Source organism: Magnusiomyces paraingens (assembly GCF_902498895.1).
Source record: "Magnusiomyces paraingens strain CBS 517.90 genome assembly, contig: contig3, whole genome shotgun sequence".
Taxonomy (NCBI): Eukaryota; Fungi; Ascomycota; class Dipodascomycetes; order Dipodascales; family Dipodascaceae; genus Magnusiomyces; species Magnusiomyces paraingens.
The window spans coordinates 2,912,544-2,936,183 of NW_022474069.1; the positions used below are offsets into that span (position 1 = coordinate 2,912,544).

Sequence of the window (23,640 nt, forward strand, 5' to 3'; positions counted from 1 at the left end):
TTGGAGTTATGAGTATTTTGAATCGTGGTTTTTTTTTTAAAAAAAAAAAAGAAAAGAAATATGTAATTGTTTTTTAAAAAAATGTAAAAAAAAAAAAAAAGAAATGCAAATAACTTTTATACATATCCGTTTATTATATACTAAAGGGCTGGCGACGACCCAGATGTAGGCGAGTCCATTTGGTCTTCATCAGGAATCTGCATGGAGTCCATTACAACCTGCTGGAAAATTTCATCCAAAAGGTTGCCTTGAGGCGGGTATCCTTGTTGTCCTTGTTGCTGTTGCTGCAAAGACTGTTGGCTAGACGCCTGACTTGCCAAACCAAGCATGTCGGGTGCACCACTACCGTTCATAGAACCAGGAATGTGTCTTGGGTCAAACGCAAGCATGGGCACTGAATCCTGGTGAGCTCGTTGTGGTTGCTGTTGCTCGGTTTCTAATGGCGTTGATACATATCCCTGTGCAGGAGAGCTGGTACTAGAAATAGACCCAGGAAATTGTGGTGGTTGCTGTTGCTGCTGCTGTTGACTCGATGTTGGTACGTTGCCATTCGCAGATCCTTCTTGACGACTGGAATCATCGCCTTCTACAGTTCTTGGTGAAGGTGTGGCTTCGACCTGAGACATGCGTTCATGAATCAATCCTTCTCCACCAGCACTTGCAGGTCTGGTAGCTGGGTAATATCGTCTATTCTGCTGTTGCTGTTGTTGCTGTTGTTGCTGTTGTTGCTGTTGTTGCTGTTGTTGCTGTTGTTGCTGTTGTTGCTGTTGTTGCTGTTGTTGCTGTTGTTGCTGTTGTTGCTGTTGTTGCTGTTGTTGCTGTTGTTGTTGCTGTTGTTGCTGTTGTTGCTGTTGTTGCTGTTGTTGCTGTTGTTGCTGTTGTTGCTGTTGTTGCTGTTGTTGCTGTTGTTGCTGTTGTTGTTGCTGTTGTTGCTGTTGTTGTTGCTGCTGCATCTCCAAAGGTGACTTGATCCATGGACTCTGGTTATGATGCGAGATTATAGAAGAATTATTAGACCGAGAGGCCACAGATGTTGATGAAGAAATAGGCGTAAATGGCTGGTGAATCAGCGACTGCTGAAACAAAGACTCATCCACAATGCTCAAATCCCGAGGTTTTTCCTCATCAATCAATAGACGTACTTGCTTTGATCCAGGCTGTTGCGGCTGTTGCTGTTGCTGTTGCTGGTCTTGGCCACCTGGCACTACCTGGCCACCTTCTTGGTTAAGTTGCTGAGTCCCATTGCCCAATTGGGTTCGGAACTTTTGTAGCAACAACTGCTGCAATCTTTGCTGCTGCTGTGGTGCCGACTCACTGTTTAAAGCGGTGCCGTTATTATTGGTAAAGGTATTCAGCAAACTACCAAAGATACCATTGTTGAACCACATGAGCGGATTAGCTTCATTCACCCCCTTTTCCACAGCTGCAGATTGCTGGAAATCAAAACTCTCCAGCGAGTTGAGCCACTCACCACTTGTGTCTGTGAGCAAATTGTTGCGACTGGTGCTGCTTACTCCAATAATTGTAGTGCCGTTATTATCATTAGAGTTCTCCACAGGAGCAACAGCAGCATCGGAACTGCCATCATCATTCTTCTTGGCTTGCTTATTGGTGTAGTACCGGCTGGCAGATTGGCCCAAAGCAGGCATAGTCAAAATATCAGCAAACTGAGAAGGCGATGCAGGTTGGGTCTGTTGTTGCTGCTGGTCTCCCTGTTGTCCAAGATCCCCACTGCTTTTAGGATACACTTGATGTTCCAGTTTGATGCGCTTGGAGAGGTTCTCGTCAATATCACCATTGTAAGCCTGAGGGACGGCTCTTGCCCACGTCCGCGCAAAGGAAGATTGGATACCTTCATTGGACTGCTGGGAAGCAAGAGGCAGAGGTACTGGCTGTGAGGGTTGTGGAGGCTGCAGCTGTGGTTGTGGTTGTTGTTGCTGCTGAGGCTGTTGTTGTAACTGCTGTTGTGGCTGCTGTTGTTGTTGGTGATGTTGAGGCTGGCTAACCACCCGGCCCACAGCTTCCTGTAATGCTTGTTTGGAAGCCCTATCATTGGTAGCCCCATCACCACTACTACTTGCACGACTAGATGAGTCATATGTAGATAAAACACCCGGAGATGATACTCCGCTTGATGTTTCACTGTGGCCTGATTTGTTGGCAGCCACATACATCATACCGTCGGGGGCATAAGCCAACGGCGGAGTTCCTGGCCGCGAAAATCCATCTGGAAGAATCTGGCTTGCTTCATTATCATCTTCATCTTCCTTTCCTTTCTTTTCGGACTTGTCTTGTTGGGCGGGGGTTTCATCGTCCTTTTTAGAGTCAATCGCGGATCCTTCTGAATATTTCTGCTGCTGCATACGAAGCTTGTGGCGGCGCGCCTTTTGGAAATAGCGGTCTTTAAGAATGATGCACCACACACCAACAGAGTACCAGTACTCGCGCATAATGACGAGAAACTTGAGATTGATGGCCAAGTTATTTTTGGCTGCAGAAGCCACAGCTGGGTCTGAAGAAAAGGAGTTTGCAATATGAACTGAAGAAACTGCAAACACACCAAACCCAATGAATGGAGCCATGTTAAAGTCTTCCATCATGAGGACGTCTTCAATCATGGAGGACTGAGCCTTAGCAGAAGCCATAATGTTGATAGCCGCACGCTCAACAAAGCTTGCTGGAGGAGGTTCGTCAAACTTCATCTTTTTATAGTTGTAAGGATACACGACTCTGTTGAGATAGCACAGAGACGTGAGAAGCTCGCCATGCAAGTGAACTAGAGCACCGCCTTGGTTGACTGTGTCTAGCGCGATCAAGCGTTCACGAGAGTATTGATAGTCTTTAGGGAGCTCTGCAAAAAGGGCTTGAAGGCGGGCTTCAAGTTCTTGATATTTGGAGCCTTCTTTCCAAGGAGGAACAGTTTCTTGTTTGTATCCTTCCATGACGTATTTGTTAATATCGCACCAAAGTATGGTAATCTTGACAATATACGCATAAAGACCGAGATTTGCTGCGGGGTAAACAGGGTATTGTGAATTCCCGGAGAGCTTAATTGGTGGTGGCGGGTCGCCATTTAGTTTTTGAGTGACGACTGGAATACAGTTATCGTAGCAATAGTCTGTGCAGGGCATTTGAATATCTACAATGTCAGCTCTGAGCTGGACGTGCCAGTGAGGACCCGAATGGCCCAAGCGGTCTAAAACAACTAAGGACCAGTAAGTTCTGCGGCGTTGCTCGCGCTCCAAAAAAGTAAGTTTAGGGTCTGGGGATTCTTCATGGAGACCGAGAGTAGCAGCCATGCGGAGAGCCATGGAGATGTAAATCATGGATTTTTTACCCTTTGAGCGGAAAAAGTCGTGCTGAACAAGGAGAATCATGGCTTGTACTGTTTCCAGATTGGGGTCGTCAAACTCCATGGAGATAACTTTCCGTGCGCGGCTCACAAACTCCTCGCCAGCGAGATACGGAACGCGCGTAGTAATGGCAGGATGACGGGAGAAACGGGCTGTGAGACCGCATAGTGCCAGGACTATAGCCTTGTTAACTTGGTTTTTGTAGATACGAGGGATAAGGGTAGGTTTGTGAAGAAACGAGTAAGTTTGGCCATGGACGTGGCGAAAGTAAAGCTCGACAAGATGAAGTATGATGTCAAGCGGGGGAAGTTCACTATAAAGTTAGATGTGGAAAATAAAAAAATAAAAAAATAAAAAAATAAAAAAATAAAAGTAAAAGTAAAAGTAAATAGAGCAAAATGGGATACATACATGTTATCCATAGCTGCATTTTGTTTTGGTGTTATTGATGGTGGCGCGAGCTGTTTGGAAATTCCAGGTCCAAGCTGAGTGATTAGCGAGTCGGTATCTGGATCTACCGAGGTATTGGCAATAGTATTTTGCATTGTAAGATCTGGATCCGTTGGTGGTGAGGTTCCGTGAGTAGAGTTATTGATTTCATCATTGGTGGCATTGTTTATAGAGTGAGATGTTGCAACAGGTTCAAAATCTGCTGAAGGCCGGGGCTTTTGATGAATCTTTACAAACTGTGGATGGTAATCTGGGTTTGTGCTGCAGTTGATGTATTTTTCGAGATGGTTAAGGCGTTTGTTGAGCATTTCCATGTAGCCGAAGCGTGAGCCACGGTTGCGAATTACGGGGTACTCACAGAGGATATTTAGACGTAGACAGTTTGAACAGGCTGGGCGATCAGACGAACATTTGATTTTCTTCTTACGACAGGCAATACAAGCAACAACGAGTTTCTTTTTGTCTTTTGAATCTGCGTTTTTACCTGGAGCAGATTTTTTAGAAGAGGAGCTACCTCCACCACCGCTACCACGGGCGTCTTTCTTGGACTTTCCGGTAGTTGAAGTATTAGCAGGTTGGATAACTGCAGGAGGAGGAGGATGATGTGTGAGATGCTGTTGTTGTTGTTTAGGATCTTGGTCCATTGTAGCAGATGGAGTTGAAGTGAGAGAAGAAGATACTACGGGAGAAGATGTGAGGACTGATGATGAGGTATTCAAATCTGAAGAGCCCCCGGTTGAAAGATTGGGGGTATTTGCAGACATTTTTTTTAAAAGGGAGAGAGAGAGAGAGAGAGAGAGAGAGAATAAAAAAAAAAAAGACCAGTATTATATATACGGGGTAAAGAGTATTTGGTAGTGGAATAACTTTTTTTTTTTATGGTCGGAACTTAAATTTTTTTTTTATTTTATTTATTTATTTTTTTTTTAAAAAAAATAAAAATAAAATGTCTTTCTTTCTGTCTGTCCGCAGCGGGGTAAGGGTCACTATTTGATAGGTTCAAGAAAAAATTTTACTAGCTGAGGGGGTATTTTGCAAACGATTTTTAATGGCGCCAGAAGAGGCATTTTCACGCGCAAATTTTTTTTTTTTATTTTATTTTTTTTTCTAATCTTCTGAAGCAGACAAAAAAAAAATTCAAGCCTTGGCAAGACGCTTTGGGCTTTGAGGGTGTTTGGGTGGTGCTGGCAGGATAGATGGATTGATGGTTGACAGGCTGGTGTTGGAGGTCCTTTAAGGTCCCTACGGTCTCTGTAATCTTTGTGATATTATGGGATCTTTTTGATCTTTCTGATCTTTGTGGTATCCAATTTGGTAATGCTGATGGTGTCAGTTGTCTTGGTGGCCACCACCATCGGGTTTCTCTTTTCTTTCTGACATGTCCCGGGACATTTCCTTTTTTGGGAGAGGTTTTTTCCGATGACTGCTGACATTTTTCCCCACAAACCCAACAATCGGGCCCATCATTTTTTTTTCAACTTGGTTGGTTGCAATCTCCGAAAACCGGAGTTCCGCCAGTCGGGTCCTCTCAAAATATGCTAATCCACATATAATCCCCACCACTTCTTCCCCATCTCTCCATCCATCCATCCATTATTATTATTATTATTATTTTTTCGTTTTTAAAAACACAAAAGCACTCCAACTTGGTACATTTCAGTTGGATACTTAGACGGCGGTAAAAAGCTCTGCTCAAAGTCTTCATTGACGCCAAGACTAGGGTTGACATTGCGGGAAATTATAAGTCCATCATGCTCAAACCGGTAGTAAGATCGTGCGGGTGCTAGAGGAGCAGTTTGTGGGGATGCACAATAGCGCGCAAGCTCTTCTGGAGAAGCCACAAAAGAACGGGGGAAAACGCGCTTGAAATGGGACCATGAAGCATTTTGTAAGGAAACATCAAAGAGACACTCTGCCCTATGGCGACATACAAAGTCCCAAGGTCTGCGGTCAAGCATCCAATCTTGTAAACTGATTGCATCTAAAAAGAATCTGTAAAAGTTAGCTAGACGGGTTTCAGCAAGACACAGGCTGAACCAGTTATGGATATTGTTAATGTGGAAAAAATGACAGTTTTGACCATAGTGAGCGCCGAGCGCAAAGCATCCGAGATTGTCAAATAAGGGCGTTCTTGAAGAATCGACAGGACGTCCACAACATCCAGAGTGAAGAGGAGGAGGAAGAGATTGGATAGGGAAGGGAGGTCTGGGGTTATTTAAAAAGAAAAGGTCAAGATCAAGAATCAAGTTTTTGTCAAATACGGATATACCTATGTAGGGAATACCGGAGCGACCAGGGAGAGTTTTGCCAGAATGGTTGGGTCGTGTGGGGGTATTAGCTAATGGTAAACCAGACTTGATGAGCCGGTGTTTGGATGTGGTAGTGGCCGGTTGAGTAGTGGGGTCAAAAGAATTCTTAGTGGGGGCTTCATCATTATCTTCTTTTTCTTCTTCTTCTTCTTTATGTTCGGCACGAGAGCCAAGACTTTGGGGGGGTTTAACAGATTCGGTTTTTAAACGTTTTCTTGGAGATGATAGAGATAGAGATGGAGAGACCAATGGAGAAGATGATGAAGACGATGCTCTTGATGCTTGTTTTCTTTTAACTGGAGTGACTGGACTTTTAGGTAAAATTCCCCCCTTAGGTGAGGATATTATTGATTTTTTAGGAGAATTTGGTTTTGGAGAAACTGGACATTTTTGAGAAATCTTTCTAGGAGAAATTCTTTTCCCAGGGTTGGGTAATTGCTCACAGCTTGCGGGGGATATCGGTCGTGATCTAAGTCTCCGAGTTGGATGGTGGTGGGGTTGGACGGATCCGGAAGCACAAGTGGGGCCCTTGGTAGGAAGGGCTGGACTTTTGAATTTAGCTGGGGATTTCAATGGAGACTTTGAAGTGGATTTGTCAGGTGCAGGCACTAATATGGGTATAGGTACTGATGTATGGGTAGTTGTAGTTGTAGTTGTAGGTAAAGTTAAAGTTAAAGGTAAAGGTAAAGGTAAAGGTACCTTTGGTTTAACAACAGGAACAGAGTCAAGAGATTTGTTTATAGAAGAGTCTCTGGATGCTTCAGACCCGGGTGCCGACTCAATTGGCGAGATGGGTGGTGTGGTGACACCAGCAATGTGAGAAGAGGGTATCACGGGCTGTGACACAAACCGTGAAGTGAAGACTGGGGTATTTCTTGTGCGTCTTTTGGATCTGGAAGTATTCTTAGTTTCAGAAGTTCCAGTTTCTGAGGTGTGATTATCTACAGAATCGGTATTTCCAGCGACCAGATTTTTCTCCTGAGAACCAGCGGGACTCGGATCTTGAGGCATTGTTGCTTAAAGAAGCCTGGGGATTTAATAAAGATTTAATAATGAGAGTGGGAAAAAAAAAAAGTTTTAAATGAAACAAATAATTGGCATTCCCAAAGTGGTAATTAAATTTTTGACAAGATGAGAAAACCAGCACGACGAGCTTTTTGACATGGTTGTTAGAAAACGATTTTTTAGAAATTCGCAAACCTTTGAAATCATATATATATATATGCATATAAAGACCTTCAAATCCTTTGCAATCAACAATCTTTAAATCTTTTGTAAACACCATACCAGATTTCAGTCTTATTATCTACTTAAACTCAAATGGAACCTCGCTTAGCAAGTCCTCCACTGGATTCAACACCAGTACCTACTCCACTTCACTCTCCTTTACTTCCGCCCGTGGTTGGTGCAGCAGCATTGTCCCGGGTCGGACCTGACAGCCCTAACTATGTTCTACACTATGCATATGACGAAGGTTTTGAAAATGATTTGATTGAATTTGTACCTGCTTCACGCAGCTGTTCTTCAGAAAGGTGGGTAGATTGATTGATTTGATTGATTAACTAGTTGTGTTAGAATCTAACATAAGGCCCTTTATTTTTTTTTTATTTTTTTTTTTTGCCCGTTTGTTCAGCGAAAATTCAGCAACGCATGACTTTAATGTGTTTAATCAGGTCCCGATCCCGCCAGCTACAAACTACGATGCGTTTTTCAGTGCAGTTTCGACTGCTGGGACCAAGCGTCGCCAGAGTATTGACAATGGGATCAAAAGTGGGCTCTTTACAACTGGTGTTTTGAAAAGCCCCACAGGTACTGAACCCACCATATCTAGTATTGGCGCCTTGACCAACTCTGGTGGTTACACAGTTGCAGAAAAAAAACCTCGTAGAGGAAGCCTTGCGCGTAAACTCTTGTCTCCTGTACAAGAGGAAGCCACTCCAGGTTCCAATGTTGTCGAAGTAGACCCGCCCCATGTACACTCTCCTGTTCCGAAAAGCATGCCTAACATTGACTTGGAGGCCATTTCTCGACAAGCCGATCTCGTGACTAAGAGGGGGGTATCATCGCCTGTAAAGATGGGTTCTCCGGAAAGACCTGCAGGGTCTTCAGGGTCAACAGAAACAGTACTATCACCGTGTATGGAAAATACCCCAAGAAGAATGGTTATTCTTATTGATGAAAACACACCAGCAACACCAACAACGCCTAGCGCACTGGGGTCACCGATGTCACCGTTGGCAAACAAGTATGAAGAAGCACCGCGACAACACGCAGAAACGTTTTCATTGGGATCTCCTGCATTGAATATCAAAATTAAGAGCCGTTCCAATTCAGATGGCGATATTTTTTTCCCTCGGGACTTGACTAGCACTGTTGACGAAAGTATCTTGAAACAGCACTCAAACTCGCTTGTATCTGAAGGCCAAGTCGGGACAGTGCCGAGTGGTGATGGAGAAGCTCAAAAGTGACAAGAGCCAGCCAGCCGTATGGGTACAAACCCTTACCCATGTGGACGCCGCACGGTTCTCTTTTTAAAATTTTTTTTTTTTTTTTTTTTTTTTTTTTCAAAGAGGGAAAAGAAAATTTTCAAAAAAGCGGCCAGAAAAGTTTTTGCACTCAACCAACTCAACAACACAACTGATAAAATCCATTCAAAAATGCCCAAGTCCAAGAGATCCAAATTAAGTAAGTTTGATATCTAAATGATATTTGTGTCTTATTCTAACATCTTTAACTAGTAACCCTCGCACAGACGGATAAGAAGACCCGTGAAGATAAGGAACGGATTGGCGATGAGATTCGCTCTCAAGTGGACGCGCACCGATACGTGTGGGTGTTTAGCGTGGCCAACATGCGCAATACTTTCCTGAAGACAGTTCGTCAGGACTGGCGTGGATCGCGGCTGTTGTTTGGACGTACCCGAGTCATGGCCAAGGCGTTGGGTCGCACTCCAGAGGAAGCTTACCTGCCTGGGCTCGATGAGCTGGCATCGGACGAGGCCGGATACATGGCAGGCGATATTGGCCTGCTGATTACAGACGAGGCACCAGATGTTGTACGAGACTACTTTGAGTCTTTTGTCAAGACAGACTTTGCACGCGCAGGACTCAAGGCCCCACTAACATTTATTGTTCCAGAAGGCATTGTTTACTCGACCGGAGGACGCATCCCAGCTGAGGACGATGTTCCCATGGCACACTCGCTGGAAACCACTCTCAGAGGCCTCGGCATGCCTACACAGTTGAAGAATGGAAAGATTATGTTGGGTGGTGATTACACTGTTTGCAAGGAGGGCGATGAGCTGACGGGAAAGCAGACACGGTTGTTGAAGCAGTTTGGCATTGCGGTTGCCGAGTTTAAGATTGAGCTACGCGCTTACTACGACAAGGACAGTGCGAGTGTGACTAAGGAGGAGCCGAAGGAGTCGAGCGATTGATAGAATGGAAAGTAATTTGTATTATTTTGAAAAAGAAAAAAAATAAAATAAAATAAACAAACCAGAAAATAAAATAGAATGAATTTGAAATAAAATTGTAAATTTGAAATTAAAAAAAAAAATTCTGTGGCCAAAATGGCGATCTCATAAGGACCATTCAAGGCTTTAAAAAAAAAAAAAACTTTTCTTCCTACAAACTACAAAAAAAAAAAAGTACTGCACTAGTACAACAACCAGCAACAGCCAAAAGGAAGAAAAGAAAAGAAAAAAACTTACACTCTCATGGGCAGAAAAGCTGAGCAGTTATACCAGGCAGGCACTGCGCCTCCAGAGACTTTGGACGTTGGCGAGTTTGTTGCACAGGTTTTGAGGCCGCGTGGGAATAGCGCTTACGATGTGAGTGTACCTGAATCGACCACTGCCATGGTGCGCCAACTCTTGCGCATCCCAGAAAAGTACGCCGAGGACCAGCCACTAACATTGATTGTTGATATGCCTCCCAAGTTCCGAAACACGCTATTTGTGAAACGGGGCGGGTACGTGCTGGTTGGACTCAAGGATGATTTGGAGTTGGTTTATCCTGGAGCAGCAGTAGAGCGAGAAAAAGAGGACCAGCAACAACAACAACCACAAGAACAGTTACCTGATCCAGAGCTAGAGCAAGTCACAGAAGTCAAAGAAGAAGCAACAAAGAAACCGGCCAAGAGTAAAAAGCCCCGAGGGAAACAGCCCAACCCACTCAAGCAACAGCTCAAGCTGCACGGCACTCTTAAGCCCAAACCAACAAGTGGAACCACCACTCCAGGTACTTCTGCATCAAGTGCATCGAAACCCAAAACCCACGAAACAATAGCTGTAGGCGAGATTGTGGCGGTAGTAATGCGCGGTGCACGAGAATGGCACAAGCGGGCGTGGTGGCCTGTGGAATATGTTCGCGGAACCCAAGGCTGGGACGAATCAAGCGATGAAGAGAGCGATGAAGAAGATAGTGATGACGATGTGCGCGGGAAAATGCCACCGAGCGATGACGAAGAAGAAGTAGAATATTATTAGATAGACAATACACTGGACCATGCGCGAAGCACGCTTGCGGCCGAAACAGTGTTCTGTGGATTCTGCTGTTGCTGTTGTTGTTGTTGTTGTTGTTGTTGTTGTTGTTGTTGTTGTTGTTGTTGTTGTTGTTGTTGTTGTTGCTGTACCAAAGAGGTGCAGATTAGTGGGAGCGTTTTGTGGGTCGGGTCTGTAAGGAAAGATGCATTTGCTGCGGGTTCTGCAAGAATCAGTGACCGACATTGGTCATGCTGGTCATGATCTGACAAAGACTCACACTCGCCAGAAACTTGGGAAAGCACGCTGAGCGTTGCTTCAAGTGTTTGAGCTGTCCACAAGTTTTGTGCACCAATCCTACGATCCATTGCATTAATTTTACCAAACGTAGTAGCAGTGCCATCCAAAACAGGAGCCTGTTGATCATGCATCCATGACAATAACCCCCAGATTACAATTGTTCCTGGGAGAGTACTGTTTGATTGTGGATTTTTAACACGATCAAGAATCCGACTTACAATGCTTGAAATTATAGGACTGTCGTTGGCTCCTGCAAAAACAATCTCGACTTTTTCAGCAAATCTCTCCACAATCTGTTGCACCCGATCCTCTTGTCTGTAATCTTTTTTCCCTTCATAAGTTGATTCTAGTATCTGGCAATGACCACGATGACAACGACGACGCCGACGCCGGCGTTTACTGCGAACACCACTAGGAGGTACCACGCGCGGGCCCTGTTGCGTTCCACATAAATCACACTCAGAAGTTTTGGTACAGTGATGGTCATGGTAAGAAGACAATCCAGCTGGCCACGCGACCACATCAGGCAGCGCAAAGAACTGGGATGCAGAGCCACAGTAAATTAACAAAACTGGAGAAGCATTAGTTGGAGTCAGTAAGCTAAGGGTTTCAAGAACTCTGGTGACGGATTCGCAGGTCCAGGTTTGCATTTGGTGGTGGAGAAAGGAAATGTGAATAGTAGTAGTAGTATATAGTAGTAATAGCCGTTTGTTTGTTTTGGAGGTAAAAAAAAAAAAAAAAAGTGGTGACAGCCAACTTTTTGTTTTTTTTTTTTTTTAGATCTTGACAAGGCTAGTTAGTACAAACCCTTCATAGTCAGCTCCAATCTGTTGCAGACCAGCTGTTGAAAAGTCCTCTGTTCCCCTCATGTTTGTTCTCAAAGACATTCCGAAATCTCGCGTCTCTACTCTCAAAACTATAGTCTCCGTTGTCCTCGGAGCTTCCTACTCGAGTCAGTGGTACGCAGATGTTCCTCGTCTGGGGCCTCTAGCCCAACTCATCTATGAGGTCCCGGACTCCGGCGAGTCATCCGACGAAAACGACCACCACGACCACCCTTCCTCCGAGTCCAATGGTGTGCCTGTTGGAGCCATTCGTTGTGCTCTTGATCCATATAACCCTGTAAAGGATGGACCTGCAGATACAAGGCCCCGCGTATATATCATGGTCATTGCAGTTCTTGCGCCGTTCCGAGGACTCGGAGCAGGCACCATGATGTTAAACCATATTGTGGAGCATGCAAAACAGTTGGATGCAAAAGCAGTGTACCTTCACGTGAGAGCCACTGATACAGACTCTCAGCAATGGTACAGCCGGCGAGGGTTTGTGGAAACGGGCCGTGTCCCGGGGTACTACCGGCAAACTGGTGGTGATGCATTTATATATACGTTAGATCTGTAGTACCGAATCAATTGGATTTATAGAATGAATAAATAAATAAAAAAGAAAGGGGGGCTTTCCATTGACTTTTACTATACAAATAACTTATTCCTTAGATTCCTTCAATTCAACAGATACCTGCTTGTCCTTCTTGATCAGCAACCCTTCGTTGTCAAGCTCATAGTGCTCCGCAAGATACGCCTCATACTCGGGTCCTTCCAGATCCTTCTTCTTTTTCTTATTCTTATCCTTCGTCTCGTCGACATCTTCCTCAGCATGGTCCCGGTATGCAAACAACAACCCGAGTTCTCCACGCACAGCCGCTGTACCCAGAGCTGCTGCTGCAATGGCAGGACACAAGTACAACAACGCTGGTTGGCCGGCCTTGTAAACATGCATGAATCCAATTGTGACTACAAGTCCAATCACATATGCCACCACGCCTGTTGAGAAGTAAGGAGCAGGAACCGGGCGGCGGGCAGCATATGCCAGCTTTTCACCTGATTCTTTCTCGTGTTGGGCATAGAACGAGTACATGTCGAACCGGAGCAGCATTGATAAAAATAGAGCCGGAACAACGATATCTCCAAGTCCAAGCATCGCTGTGGCCGTGCGCATAAGCGAAGCAGCTGCAGATCCGGAATCGTCGGGACGAGGGACTTCCAACTTAATTGGTACTTGCAGCTGAGTGGCCACCGTGACCATGACATCGGTACCAAAGACAAAGTAAATATCATAGGCAAAAAGTCCAGCTAGCATGATGAGTCCCGTGCGCACGGAATCCAAACGAACAGTTACAATACCCTGAACGGCAACGGCAGCTGCCAGAATGTTACCGGAAACCCATGAAGGCCAGTAGTAATGGATTGCCAAAAGACCTGCAGCCATAGGGACACCAAGCAAGTCACCTAAAGAGCAATAAATACTAAAGAACTGAGACTTGGGATTAACCGGATCACAAATGCGCACGCTGTTCAATAGATCACGATCATCACGCGTCAATTTCCCAGCCTTTTGTTCTTCAGCTACCAGATCCTGGAGCAACATATCAAACCCAGGCTCAATTCCAGGCGCGTGCGCATCCGGATCACGCGCAAGGGTAAGTCGCCAGTGGGGGACATCTGTTTCTGACTTAATGACACTGCGCGCGGCCCATTGAACGGCCAGGGAAGCTGACGCAACCACAGAGAAAAAGGCCATAAGTGCAAAGTATCCAGACATTAGTTTCTGGATCGAAGCTGCGGAAAAGTACTTGTACGCAAAGTAAAGTCCCAGTAACGCAACTGCACCAAAAACAGGCATCAGTGAGGCCTCCGATGCAGATACACGTTCATGACGCAGCGCACGAAGCTCCTTAACAATTCGCCGAGTGGCCGCCATCTCAAACTGGTGCTCCGTGGTGTCGTCAGTCAATCTGGCCCGGCGCTTGGTCACAAGCTCTTTCAGTGCATCGTCGAACGCATCCGTGGCGCGTGCACCTTTTGCTGAGTCCGAAACATGGTAGTACAGTTTATCTGTGGGGTCTGGATCGCCTGCCGAGAGTGGTCTACGGGCAGCTGCACGGGATGCAACTACGACAAGGGAGGTAGCGAGTGCCACGATTATGGCGTAAGTTGCAAACACTGGTGGGAATGGGAGTAATGGCCAGAGCCATGCGAGCGAGGCTGCACGCGAAAGCGAGGATGCGAGGGGTGGTCCATGTGTGGCCACGGCTGCAGTTGTTGTTTCGTGGACAAAGTGGAGGAGGGTAGCTGCGGAGGAATGGACTCGTGCAGAAGTCGATACCAGATCAGTGGCGTTTAAGAACCGGTGGATGGCAGTTTGGAGAACTGTTGCCAAAGCCTGGGGGTGCGCCGAAAGATCTTCAGACATTGGATTTTAGTTGAAGGAATGAGTTTTATTGGGAAGAAAAGGAAGGCAAAAACTTTGTCTGTCCAAAAAAAGGTTGTTGGTCATTAATTATTGTAATGGATGTGGTGGTGGTGGTGGTGGTGGGTTTAAAGGGAGACTTTAATGTGCTCAACAGGCTTTTTATGGTGGTGGGGTGCGCCACGTAAAAGTTGAGGCCAGTGAAACAAGACGGTCAACTTGAGGGATGTGCATCAAGTATACAAATAATGAAAGAAAAAAAAATTATATATATAAAACTTATGCGTATTATCATCATTTTATTTTTTATGTTTCAAAGGTTCATTTTAACTATAAAAAAAGAAAGAAAAAAAAAAATTTTTTTTTTTTGAAAATTCCTAACTGGAAGACGTCGTCGGCAGTGTCTATTGCTCTTGATTCAGCTGTTCCTGTTGTTGTTGTTGTTGTTGTTGCTTCTGCGATTGCTGGTCGGCCATGACTGCAACAGATCCAGAAGATGAGACGCGTTTTCGTCGCTCAATCAACGTTGAACCCTCCAGACTTAGCTCAAAAAACTTGTCATCACAGGCATCTTCATTTGTGCTTCCAATTGCAAGTTTATCCAGTTTATTTTTTAACACTTCATCTTCCTTCTTTTCTCCATTGGATTCTTCTTCCTTTTCTTCATCTTCATCTTCATCTTCTTCTTCCTCTTCTTCACCTAATCGCCCCAATTGACCTCTCTTCTTTGCACTCTTTGCACCGCCAGACCCTCGTACTCCACGCACCCGCTGCTGGGTCACCTTTTCTTCTTCCGACCGGTGCACCGAATTAAACACCTCAAACGCTTCCTTCATGGCCACAACTGCAGGAGACATAAATGTCTTATCAGCAAATCCCTCAGGAACATTAAGCCCAGAAGTCGGAAGCAAAGAGTCTCGATTATTATCAGTGTTAGAGTTCAAAGAAGTAACAGGAGGAAGATCTTCTGTTGCAGGGGTAGTAATCACTTTTGCAAAATATGATGATCCAACAGTTCCAGCATTAATTGCAGCTTCCTCAGCAACAAGTTTTTCCACCTGGTGCTGCTCTGAAGCCAAGGTTAAAGGCTTGAGCAGGGGGGAATCCACAGCAGGCACAGTTGGTTTATTTGACTGAGTAATCCACGGATGGGCCAGAAACTGTTCAATAGTGTACCGCCTGGATGGGTCGACAGTAAGCAGATGTGAGACCAAATCCTTGGCTCCCTTTGAGATTTCGTCCCACCAAGGAGACAAAAATGTGTACTCTCCGCGGGCCACTTTTTCGGTAAGCACTTGAATGTTTTCATCGTAAAACGGCGGGAATCCACATAAAATAGTGTATAGTACGCATCCCAGAGCCCACATGTCAACAGACTTGGAATATCGCTGGTCATTTACTATTTCTGGTGCAGTGTAACCCACAGTGCCGCAGGGTGTCATTGTGTTTGCATCCCAAATGATTTTGGATAATCCAAAGTCGGCGAGCTTGATGACACCAATTCCGCCAGCACCGACTCCAGGGACAAATACGCCTTCGTCTTGTTTTGTTTCTGCATCTTCTCCTGCACGGACCTGTTTGACTGGGCTTGGGATAAAGGGGGCAGGATAAAAAAGGAGGTTTTCTGGTTTGATGTCACGGTGAACAACACCAGCTTCTTCATGAAGATAGCGGATTGCCTCGGCGACCTGCACAATGACGTGACGCGCAAGATCTTCAGAGAAGTAGGTGAGGCGAACAATTTGATGAAAGAGCTCGCCACCTGGAAGGAGTTCTAGAATGATGTAGTAATAATCAACGGCATCAATGAAGCCAAGAAGTTCTACAATATTTTTGTGGTGGAGTTGTCGCATGATTGCGACTTCTTTAAGAATTGAAGATCGCTAAAGAATGTTAGAAAAATATTGAGAATAATAATAACAATAATAATCATTACTCACTTGAGAAGTACTAAGATTGTGTTTATTGACGACTTTGATGGCAACATTTTCGCCTGTTTGTGTGTCGAGAGCCTTGTAGACTACAGAAAATGCACCATCTCCCATTTTTTCAACAAGTTTATAGCGCGGGTCCAAACCCGGGTATGGTGAGGAAGAAGTTTTGGCCGCATGATGAGCGGCGGCGGCGGCCAGCGCTGCAGACGCTTGAATGTGGGAGCTCTCGACTGAGGAGTGAGACGAGTGTGGTGCGAGTTGTTGGCCCAAAGTTTGGCTGCTATTGTTATTGTTGTTGTTGTTGTTATTGTTGGTATTATGATTATGATGATGATGATGGTGGTGGTGGGAATCGTCTGGGACTGCGGGAGTAGTTGTGACGACAGGAGGGGCTGCTTTGGAAGGAGGAGACGCGGAAAGCATTGAAATTGGTGATTCTGACGGCACAGCCGGAGATACAGAATTGAGAGTAGTAGGTGAGGAACAAGTGTTTGAGTTTGAGTTTGTGGTGGTGTTGGTGTTGGTGTTGGTAGTAGATGTAGATGTAGATGTTTTGGATGTCGAGGAAGATGTTGCTGAAGATGCTGGTTGTTGTTTTGCTTGTTTAGTATTGTTGTTGTTGCTATTGCGGATGAGATTCTTTATGCTCTATATATGAATGGAAGAAAATCCCAGAAACTGGTTAGCATGAATTCCAATTCTTGAAAGAATTTTTTTATTTTGTTTATTTTTTTTATTTTATTATTTTAACTGACCTCAAAAACCGTCATCTTTCTGTCTTTCTGTATTTCTTTCCTTCTATCTGTTTGTATGTTTGAGATTTTTATATTTTTTTTTATATATAATTTTTTCTATTTTTTTTATTTAGCAAAAAAAAAGGCTTTATTTTCAAAAACTAATTAGGCTATTTTTTTTTTTATAAATAAATAAATAAATAAATAAAAAAAAAAAGGCCTTCTTGGTGATTTTTTTTTTTTTTATTGCGTGGGTTGTTGATAAAAAGTGATGTAGACAAAATTAAAACTCTTTGCTGGCGGTTTTTTTTAAAAAAAAAAAAAAATGGCGTGTGTGTGTGTGAATTAAATTAATTCAAATAATTAAAATTATTGCTAACTAATAAGATTTTGTTATTGTTATTGTTATTATTATTATTATTATTGTTACAAATTAACCATAATTATATTAACTATAAATATGCTTATCTAACACATCACGTGCTTTCATCCTCTGATGGCTTCTTTTTCTTCATCATCTTCTTCTCTTCCTCTCTGGTACTTTGAGTCTCCACAACTTCTACAACAGGCTGGGGCGCAATGGCCAAAAGTGTTGGAGGAGATTGTGGTTCCGTACTTTGTTGAGAAGTTAAAGTCTCTGTCCCAGTAACTTCTGTACTAGTTGATTCAGATTTGGACTTAGGTTTACGTCCAGGCTTCTTGCGCTCCTTCTTCCCGCTTTCCACTATTATCACTGTTTCTGTTTCTGTGGTATTATCATCACCTTCTTTCTTTTTCAATGTTTTCCCACTACTTGACTCCTCCTCTGCTCCTCCTGCTTCACCTTCCGAGGCTTTTTGACGAGGCTTCCTCCCGGGCTTTTTCCGCTGTGGTGCAGGCTGTAATGTTGCTTGATCAAGAGTCATTTGTTGAGGTTGATCAGATTTGTCATTAGAAGATGATTGTGGTGCTGTATCTTCTGTTGTACTATCAGATGGCTGACTCTCAGGTCGTGACTTGGGCTTACGACCAGGCTTTTTCCGTGGAGCTGCTGTTGCAGATGCAACAACCGCATTCGCAGCAGCTATAGATCCTGAAGATCCATTGCCATCTGCCGTAGTAGTTGATGAAGCATTGCCTGGTTTTCTCCCTGGTTTCCTGCCCTTGCGTTTTTTAACCGCAGGCTCTTCACCAGCAACATTTTCATTAGAATCATTGCTACCAATAATAATACTATTATTATTAGATTCATCACCTTCACCTGTTTGAGATTCTTCTGCTCGTTCAATTTCAATAATCTCATCGTCTTCCATTTCAGAATCATCCTCCTCATCGTACCCATCATCATTTTCATTAAAACTCTCTTCTTTAGCACCACCATCACTCATAATCACATCCTCATCTTTATTATTCTCTGTATTTGAATCTCCACCTTCTAAATCTAAAGCCTTGTTTTTCTTCTTTTTGTCAACATAAGCTTCATACTCATCCACAGCCCCACGCACCTGCCCTACAAACTGTGCAAGTTCCACCTCTTCCAGTGCCTTGAGCACATCTGCAGGCATAATTGTTCGGCGGTAAGCTGCCTGTGCATGGACATTGGCTTCTGCACACAAGTAACTAATAAATACCGACGCGCTGCGTTGTAAAGCCAAGTATCCATCTGAAGGAATCGAAGTACCGGCTTCAGCTCCAGACCCTCCTGAAAGAGCCTCTTTAGCTATCCGCATCACAACTGATCGAGGTAGCAGTAAATCGTCTAAAGTGTATAGTGGTTTTTTTTCCTTGTGAGAAACAGGGCCCTGTGGAGGAGGTGTGGCTGGTCCTTCTCCTTCGGCTGATGGTGGAGGTCTGAACCCGTCTGGTCCCTTTCTCCATCCTTTAGGCGGCATTTCTGAAATGTAGAATATATATATATGTTTTTTTTTTTTCCTCCTTTAAATGTTGGTTTGTGATATCATGAAAACCCAATATTGTGGCAGTTAAACAGTTTATTGGAGTTTAAGAAAAGATAAAATAAAATAAAATAAAATAAAATAAAATAAAAAATAAAAAGTTTTTTGTTTATTTATTTTTTTTGCTGGCCAAAATAGCTTTATGGGTTTGTGGGTTTACGGAAGTTTACAAAAAAAGAAATAAAAAAAAAGCCTAAAGATTTTTGTTACACCTTTTTATGTTACAAACGCGAAAAGTACGCGTGTCGCGTTAACTTTTTTTTTGTCTTTCTTTTCTTATATATAAATCCTTTAGCTTTCCTAGACAATATTGTCTTTATTATTATTATTATTAATAAAGATTTCATAAAGATTTCATAAAGATTTCATAAAGATTTCATAAAGATTTCATAAAAATCATCATCATCATCATCATCATCATCATTGGATCCCACCAGGGAACCCAGTAATTAATATATTTTCTATACCTCTTTATACCCAACCCAACCCAACCTTTAGTCCTCGATCGAATACTTCAACTTTACATACCGCCGTGATCTTTTCGGAACGGCTTCTGTCGACATCATAGTAACTTCTCTTCCTCCTCTCTTTTTCCTTGTCGAGGCTTCACCAACAATAGCTTCTTCACCCGTCCCATTTCCTCCGCCATCATAGATTGTTGCTGATGATGTTTCAGTCAAAGAAGTTGAATTTGAAGTTGAATGGTAGTTAGTATTATCTCCACTGATTGTTGTTGTTGTTGTTGTTGTTGTTGTTGTTGATCCATGTTGCTGCGAAAGTGATGGAATAGATATATTTGATGATAAAAGTGATCGCGAACCTATAGGTTCTTGTACTCGCCATACTACCGAGTTATTAAGCAAACTTTCTAAAACTGTCAACGGCCGACTATTTTGATCATTTAAAGTGTTATTGCTATTGCTATTTACTAGGTTTCTCATCTCATCTTGTTCCTTTTTTATATTTACTTTTATGTCATTCCTATCTCCGTTCTTGCTTCTACTATTGCTTCTATCCCTCCTATGGTTGTTGATAGTCTCTGTAGTTCTTGCAGTATCTTCCGGAATATTGACGTCCATTGGTGATGATGACAAAATGTGTTTTTTTGAATCTGTTTCGTCATCACTTGTTTTAATATTATTTAGTACTTGGTCATTACTGTTTTTATGCATTTCTTGATTTGACTGATCTTCTTGTTGCTTTTCGGATTCCGTCTTAACCATGGTCGATGCTGCAACTGCTGCTGCCGCTGCTGCTGCTGCCGTCACATTGCGTGTCAGTTCAGCTAGTAGATCACCTTGAGTAGATTCCATTAATCAAATCACGTACTTTATGTAATTTCAAAGTCTTTTTTTTTTCTTTTTTGAGAAAAATATAATCCCAAATGATAAATGATAAATGATAAATAATAATAATAATAATGACTGCTATATTATGACTCTATAATAATTTAATAATAACAACAACAATAATAATAATAATAATAATAATAAACCAAGTTAATAAAATAAATAAGTTAACAAGTATTTTTAAAAAAAATAAAATAAAAATTCCAAATTCCAAATTTTTTTTTTCAGTTTCCATCAATTACCGCCTTTTGTTTTTTTTTTTTTGGATGTGAAAAAAAAAAAAAATTAATTCAAATGACTAAGCATTCACGTAATCTTCACTCGGGACATTGTGCCCGACTTTTTCTTTCTCTCTTTTTTTTTTTTTTTTTTTTTTGTATCTTTAAAACCTCCTCCTTCTATCGGATTCCGGACTTGACCTAAAAGAAAAAAAAAATGGATCTTAGAAACATCGGTCAAGACCAGGAAGACCACACAAAAAGCCCATTGCCAGATACACAATAACAGCACCAGCAAGTCCTAGTAGAATCTTAAACTTGACTGTGGCCAGCCACATGTTTCTCTTAACTGCTGTTGAGACTTTCCTAAACTCTACGGCCTGTGCATTCATGCGGTCTGTTTTAGATACCAATAGGTTGATTCGCTCTCCGCGTTCTAGCACACGTTCCACATTTTCAATCATAATGGTCCGCACATCTTCCAGCTCCTGACGCGCCAGGCCTGACACATCGTTATCTCCACGCTCAGCCCTGGCAACAAGCTCACGCACATCTTTGGCTAGGTCTGCTGGTGGTGAGCCAGATTCTAGCAGCACCTTGTCAACGGTGGAGCCCACACATTTGCCTAAGTACTTGCTGCGGAAAATGCTTTCAAGGTCCATAAGAAATAGAAATGGGACACGCCGCGAGTCTGTGGGGGAAGTTGTAGAGGTAGTTGAAGAAACAGAGTTAGAGCGAGGTGGTGTTTGGTTAGCAGTAGGTGCAGGTATATTTGTTTGTCGTCTGACCACGACGAGATATGTAAGACCTTCTGGGGCACTGGAGGGGTTATTTCGTGGACGGGTAATGTAATGAATAGCGTAGTTTCCATAGACGAATGATACCTAAAGGAGGTAAAAGATGTTTGATGGTTAGTTTATTAGTATATATATATATTGGTATAATACATACCTTTGAATCATCATCAAGATCTAACTTATCGAGAACTACACCTGCCAGGTCTTTTGCTTGTGATGCTGGGTCAGCATTATATTCAGCCAGAAAAGATGTTTTCCCATGGACAATGGCAGCATAGACAACTATATTATTGAAAGAATCAAAAAAAAAAAAAAAAGAAATAAAGAAAGATATTATAAAAACAAGGTTAGAAAACTGTATCAAATTTAAAAATTAAAAAAAAATAAAAATAAAAAAGTGTGGAGTAAAAGACCAAATTAAATTAAATTAAATTAATTTTTTTTTTTAAAAAAAAAGAAATATATACTGGTAACTCTGGTATATTCTTTCAATTATAAAAAAAAAAAAAAAGAGAAGAAGAATCAATGACTTACATTTTTTAAATGGACTATCTGAGGAAGATGATGATGTAGATGTAGATGTAGATGGTTGTTGTTTTGACGGTCCTGGTGCCTCTTTTGGTGGCATTTTTTTTTCTAATAATGGCTGGTTTTATTTAATAGTAATTAGTTATTTTAGCTTTCTTGCTGATTGAGATTAGATGAAATATTGAATAAAGCAAAGATAATAAAAAAGAAAGTTAAAGAAATAAAAAAAAAAATAATCTGAGCAAAGCTTTCTTTCTTTTTTTTTTTTTTTTTTTAATTTTTTTTTTTTGAAGTGAGTGGTGGTGGCAAGCAGCTGCTGTATGGCTGACTGATTGACTGACTGACTGACTGACTGTTTAAGAGTGGCAGATTGTTGTTTTGGTGGTGAACACACAAATAGAAGCAACAAGCAGTAATAGGCAGTGTTAGTGTGTAGTGTGTTGTGTGTAATTTTTAGTAGCGGCAAACAGTTAAAAAAAAAATAAAAAAATAAAAAAATAAAAAAAAAATATTATTTTTGTCACTAATTTTTTTTTTTTAGTTAAACAGAAAAAAAAACGTGCACAGTCACATGATAATAATAACTTTGTTATAGTTAAATTAAATAATAAAAATATTAACAAAAAAATTAAGTTACATTAATTGGACGACACCGGAGTTGAACCGGGGACCTTTCGCATGCTAAGCGAACGTGATAGCCAACTACACCAGACGCCCATTTAATAAGAACTTATGAATAAAGTTTATCAAACGTATATATAAGATATAAACAAACAGTCTATAAAAACAACAAAATTTTGGGCTGAAACGGAGGAATAAAAACAAACAAACAAACAATGGGCTGAAACGGATATCTCCAGATATGGACATATCGACTCTCTGAAACAATTCAACTGGCTTACAAAAGATTGTAAGCTTTATCTCTGCTTGGAGGGATTAAGAAATACAATTACAGCGTTGATGAAGACAAGTGGATATAGGTTGGGAAGGTTTGGTTATTTTTAACCCCCTGTTCCTCGTAAGCTGGCATCAGGACTTATTTTCGGGCTGTTGGAGATGCAATGTTGAAGGTAAAATTAAAAGTTTATTATTAAAATGAAAAGATATATAGTATGGACAAGAAGGATAGCGCAGATTCTGATGTTATATAATTTTATAATCCCTTGAATAAAAACAAACAAACAAACAAACAAACGGGCTTCTATTTTTAATTATTTTTTATTAAAAAAAAAACTTTCCATTAATTAAATGAAATTTATTGGATATTATAATATATAAATGTTTCCAAAAGAAAATAATTAAGAAATCCTTTGCAAATAAGTCTTGTTTAACTCTCCACAAGTTCATATTATATTTCACAGTGGAAAAAATAAATAAATAAATAAAAATAAATAAATAAATAAATAAATAAAAAAAATCAATTTAAATTCTTATTTTGGGTATAGCCACACTTGCTAACAGGTTAGCCAATGGTCCGAACCTGATGTAGCAACTTAAAATTAAAGAGATCAAAAGATCAAGATATCAATTGAACAACTAACAAACCTATCATGGAACAATAATACCCTTGAGACTCTTATTCTTTAGAAACTTTTTTGTTTATGTTATTGTATAAAGAAAAAAAAAAAAAAAAAGAAATCCTAAAAAAAAATTGAGGGCTTTTATTTAGATATCAAAAAAAAAAAGATTGGGTAGTTACAATATATGCTATATATACTGTATAGTATATACAATATACCATGTATATACAGGTACTGATTGCTTATAACTATATATACATATATATAGTAAATAAAAGCCCCCACAAATATCTCTCGCTGATTCTTGGATCCGTTAGCCGAGTTATTGACCATGAAATGAAATATAAATTATTATACAATCCGTAATTAAACTACTTTTTTTTTTTTTTTTTTTTTTTTAAACATCTAAACAACCTTCCATCATGTAGCTTTCTCAGTATCATCATCAACTATATATATATGCAAATTGTGGGGTTTCAAGA

At 41.6% G+C, this 23,640-nt stretch overlaps 11 protein-coding genes across 11 annotated transcripts; 4 read left to right on the plus strand and 7 right to left on the minus strand.

Moving 5' to 3' along the window:
* Positions 1–140: 140 nt before the first annotated feature.
* Positions 141–4,567, minus strand: SAPINGB_P004207 (uncharacterized protein; the record flags this gene model as incomplete). The annotated part of the gene is made up of 2 exons (XM_031998922.1): positions 141–3,666; positions 3,765–4,567. The coding sequence occupies 2 exons, from the start codon at positions 4,565–4,567 to the stop codon at positions 141–143; spliced, it is 4,329 nt and encodes a 1,442-aa protein (XP_031854813.1).
* An 858-nt stretch (positions 4,568–5,425) lies between these two features.
* On the minus strand, positions 5,426–7,123 carry SAPINGB_P004208 (uncharacterized protein; the record flags this gene model as incomplete). Its single annotated transcript, XM_031998923.1, has 1 exon — positions 5,426–7,123. One exon carries the CDS (start codon positions 7,121–7,123, stop codon positions 5,426–5,428), a length of 1,698 nt encoding a protein of 565 aa, XP_031854814.1.
* A 309-nt stretch (positions 7,124–7,432) lies between these two features.
* SAPINGB_P004209 (uncharacterized protein) lies at positions 7,433–8,580 on the plus strand (the record flags this gene model as incomplete). Its single annotated transcript, XM_031998924.1, has 2 exons — positions 7,433–7,644; positions 7,746–8,580. The coding sequence occupies 2 exons, from the start codon at positions 7,433–7,435 to the stop codon at positions 8,578–8,580; spliced, it is 1,047 nt and encodes a 348-aa protein (XP_031854815.1).
* A 189-nt stretch (positions 8,581–8,769) lies between these two features.
* SAPINGB_P004210 (uncharacterized protein) lies at positions 8,770–9,548 on the plus strand (the record flags this gene model as incomplete). Its single annotated transcript, XM_031998925.1, has 2 exons — positions 8,770–8,797; positions 8,851–9,548. 2 exons carry the CDS (start codon positions 8,770–8,772, stop codon positions 9,546–9,548), a joined length of 726 nt encoding a protein of 241 aa, XP_031854816.1.
* A 282-nt stretch (positions 9,549–9,830) lies between these two features.
* SAPINGB_P004211 (uncharacterized protein) lies at positions 9,831–10,540 on the plus strand (the record flags this gene model as incomplete). The annotated part of the gene is made up of 2 exons (XM_031998926.1): positions 9,831–10,478; positions 10,538–10,540. The coding sequence occupies 2 exons, from the start codon at positions 9,831–9,833 to the stop codon at positions 10,538–10,540; spliced, it is 651 nt and encodes a 216-aa protein (XP_031854817.1).
* Positions 10,541–10,597: 57 nt separating this feature from the next.
* On the minus strand, positions 10,598–11,545 carry SAPINGB_P004212 (uncharacterized protein; the record flags this gene model as incomplete). Its single annotated transcript, XM_031998927.1, has 1 exon — positions 10,598–11,545. The coding sequence occupies one exon, from the start codon at positions 11,543–11,545 to the stop codon at positions 10,598–10,600; it is 948 nt and encodes a 315-aa protein (XP_031854818.1).
* A 217-nt stretch (positions 11,546–11,762) lies between these two features.
* SAPINGB_P004213 (uncharacterized protein) lies at positions 11,763–12,296 on the plus strand (the record flags this gene model as incomplete). Its single annotated transcript, XM_031998928.1, has 1 exon — positions 11,763–12,296. One exon carries the CDS (start codon positions 11,763–11,765, stop codon positions 12,294–12,296), a length of 534 nt encoding a protein of 177 aa, XP_031854819.1.
* An 84-nt stretch (positions 12,297–12,380) lies between these two features.
* On the minus strand, positions 12,381–14,147 carry SAPINGB_P004214 (uncharacterized protein; the record flags this gene model as incomplete). Its single annotated transcript, XM_031998929.1, has 1 exon — positions 12,381–14,147. The coding sequence occupies one exon, from the start codon at positions 14,145–14,147 to the stop codon at positions 12,381–12,383; it is 1,767 nt and encodes a 588-aa protein (XP_031854820.1).
* A 401-nt stretch (positions 14,148–14,548) lies between these two features.
* On the minus strand, positions 14,549–16,848 carry SAPINGB_P004215 (uncharacterized protein; the record flags this gene model as incomplete). Its single annotated transcript, XM_031998930.1, has 3 exons — positions 14,549–16,027; positions 16,085–16,726; positions 16,834–16,848. 3 exons carry the CDS (start codon positions 16,846–16,848, stop codon positions 14,549–14,551), a joined length of 2,136 nt encoding a protein of 711 aa, XP_031854821.1.
* A 440-nt stretch (positions 16,849–17,288) lies between these two features.
* SAPINGB_P004216 (uncharacterized protein) lies at positions 17,289–18,683 on the minus strand (the record flags this gene model as incomplete). The annotated part of the gene is made up of 1 exon (XM_031998931.1): positions 17,289–18,683. One exon carries the CDS (start codon positions 18,681–18,683, stop codon positions 17,289–17,291), a length of 1,395 nt encoding a protein of 464 aa, XP_031854822.1.
* A 1,854-nt stretch (positions 18,684–20,537) lies between these two features.
* On the minus strand, positions 20,538–21,738 carry SAPINGB_P004217 (uncharacterized protein; the record flags this gene model as incomplete). Its single annotated transcript, XM_031998932.1, has 3 exons — positions 20,538–21,197; positions 21,265–21,392; positions 21,645–21,738. 3 exons carry the CDS (start codon positions 21,736–21,738, stop codon positions 20,538–20,540), a joined length of 882 nt encoding a protein of 293 aa, XP_031854823.1.
* Between the last annotated feature and the right edge of the window lie 1,902 nt (positions 21,739–23,640).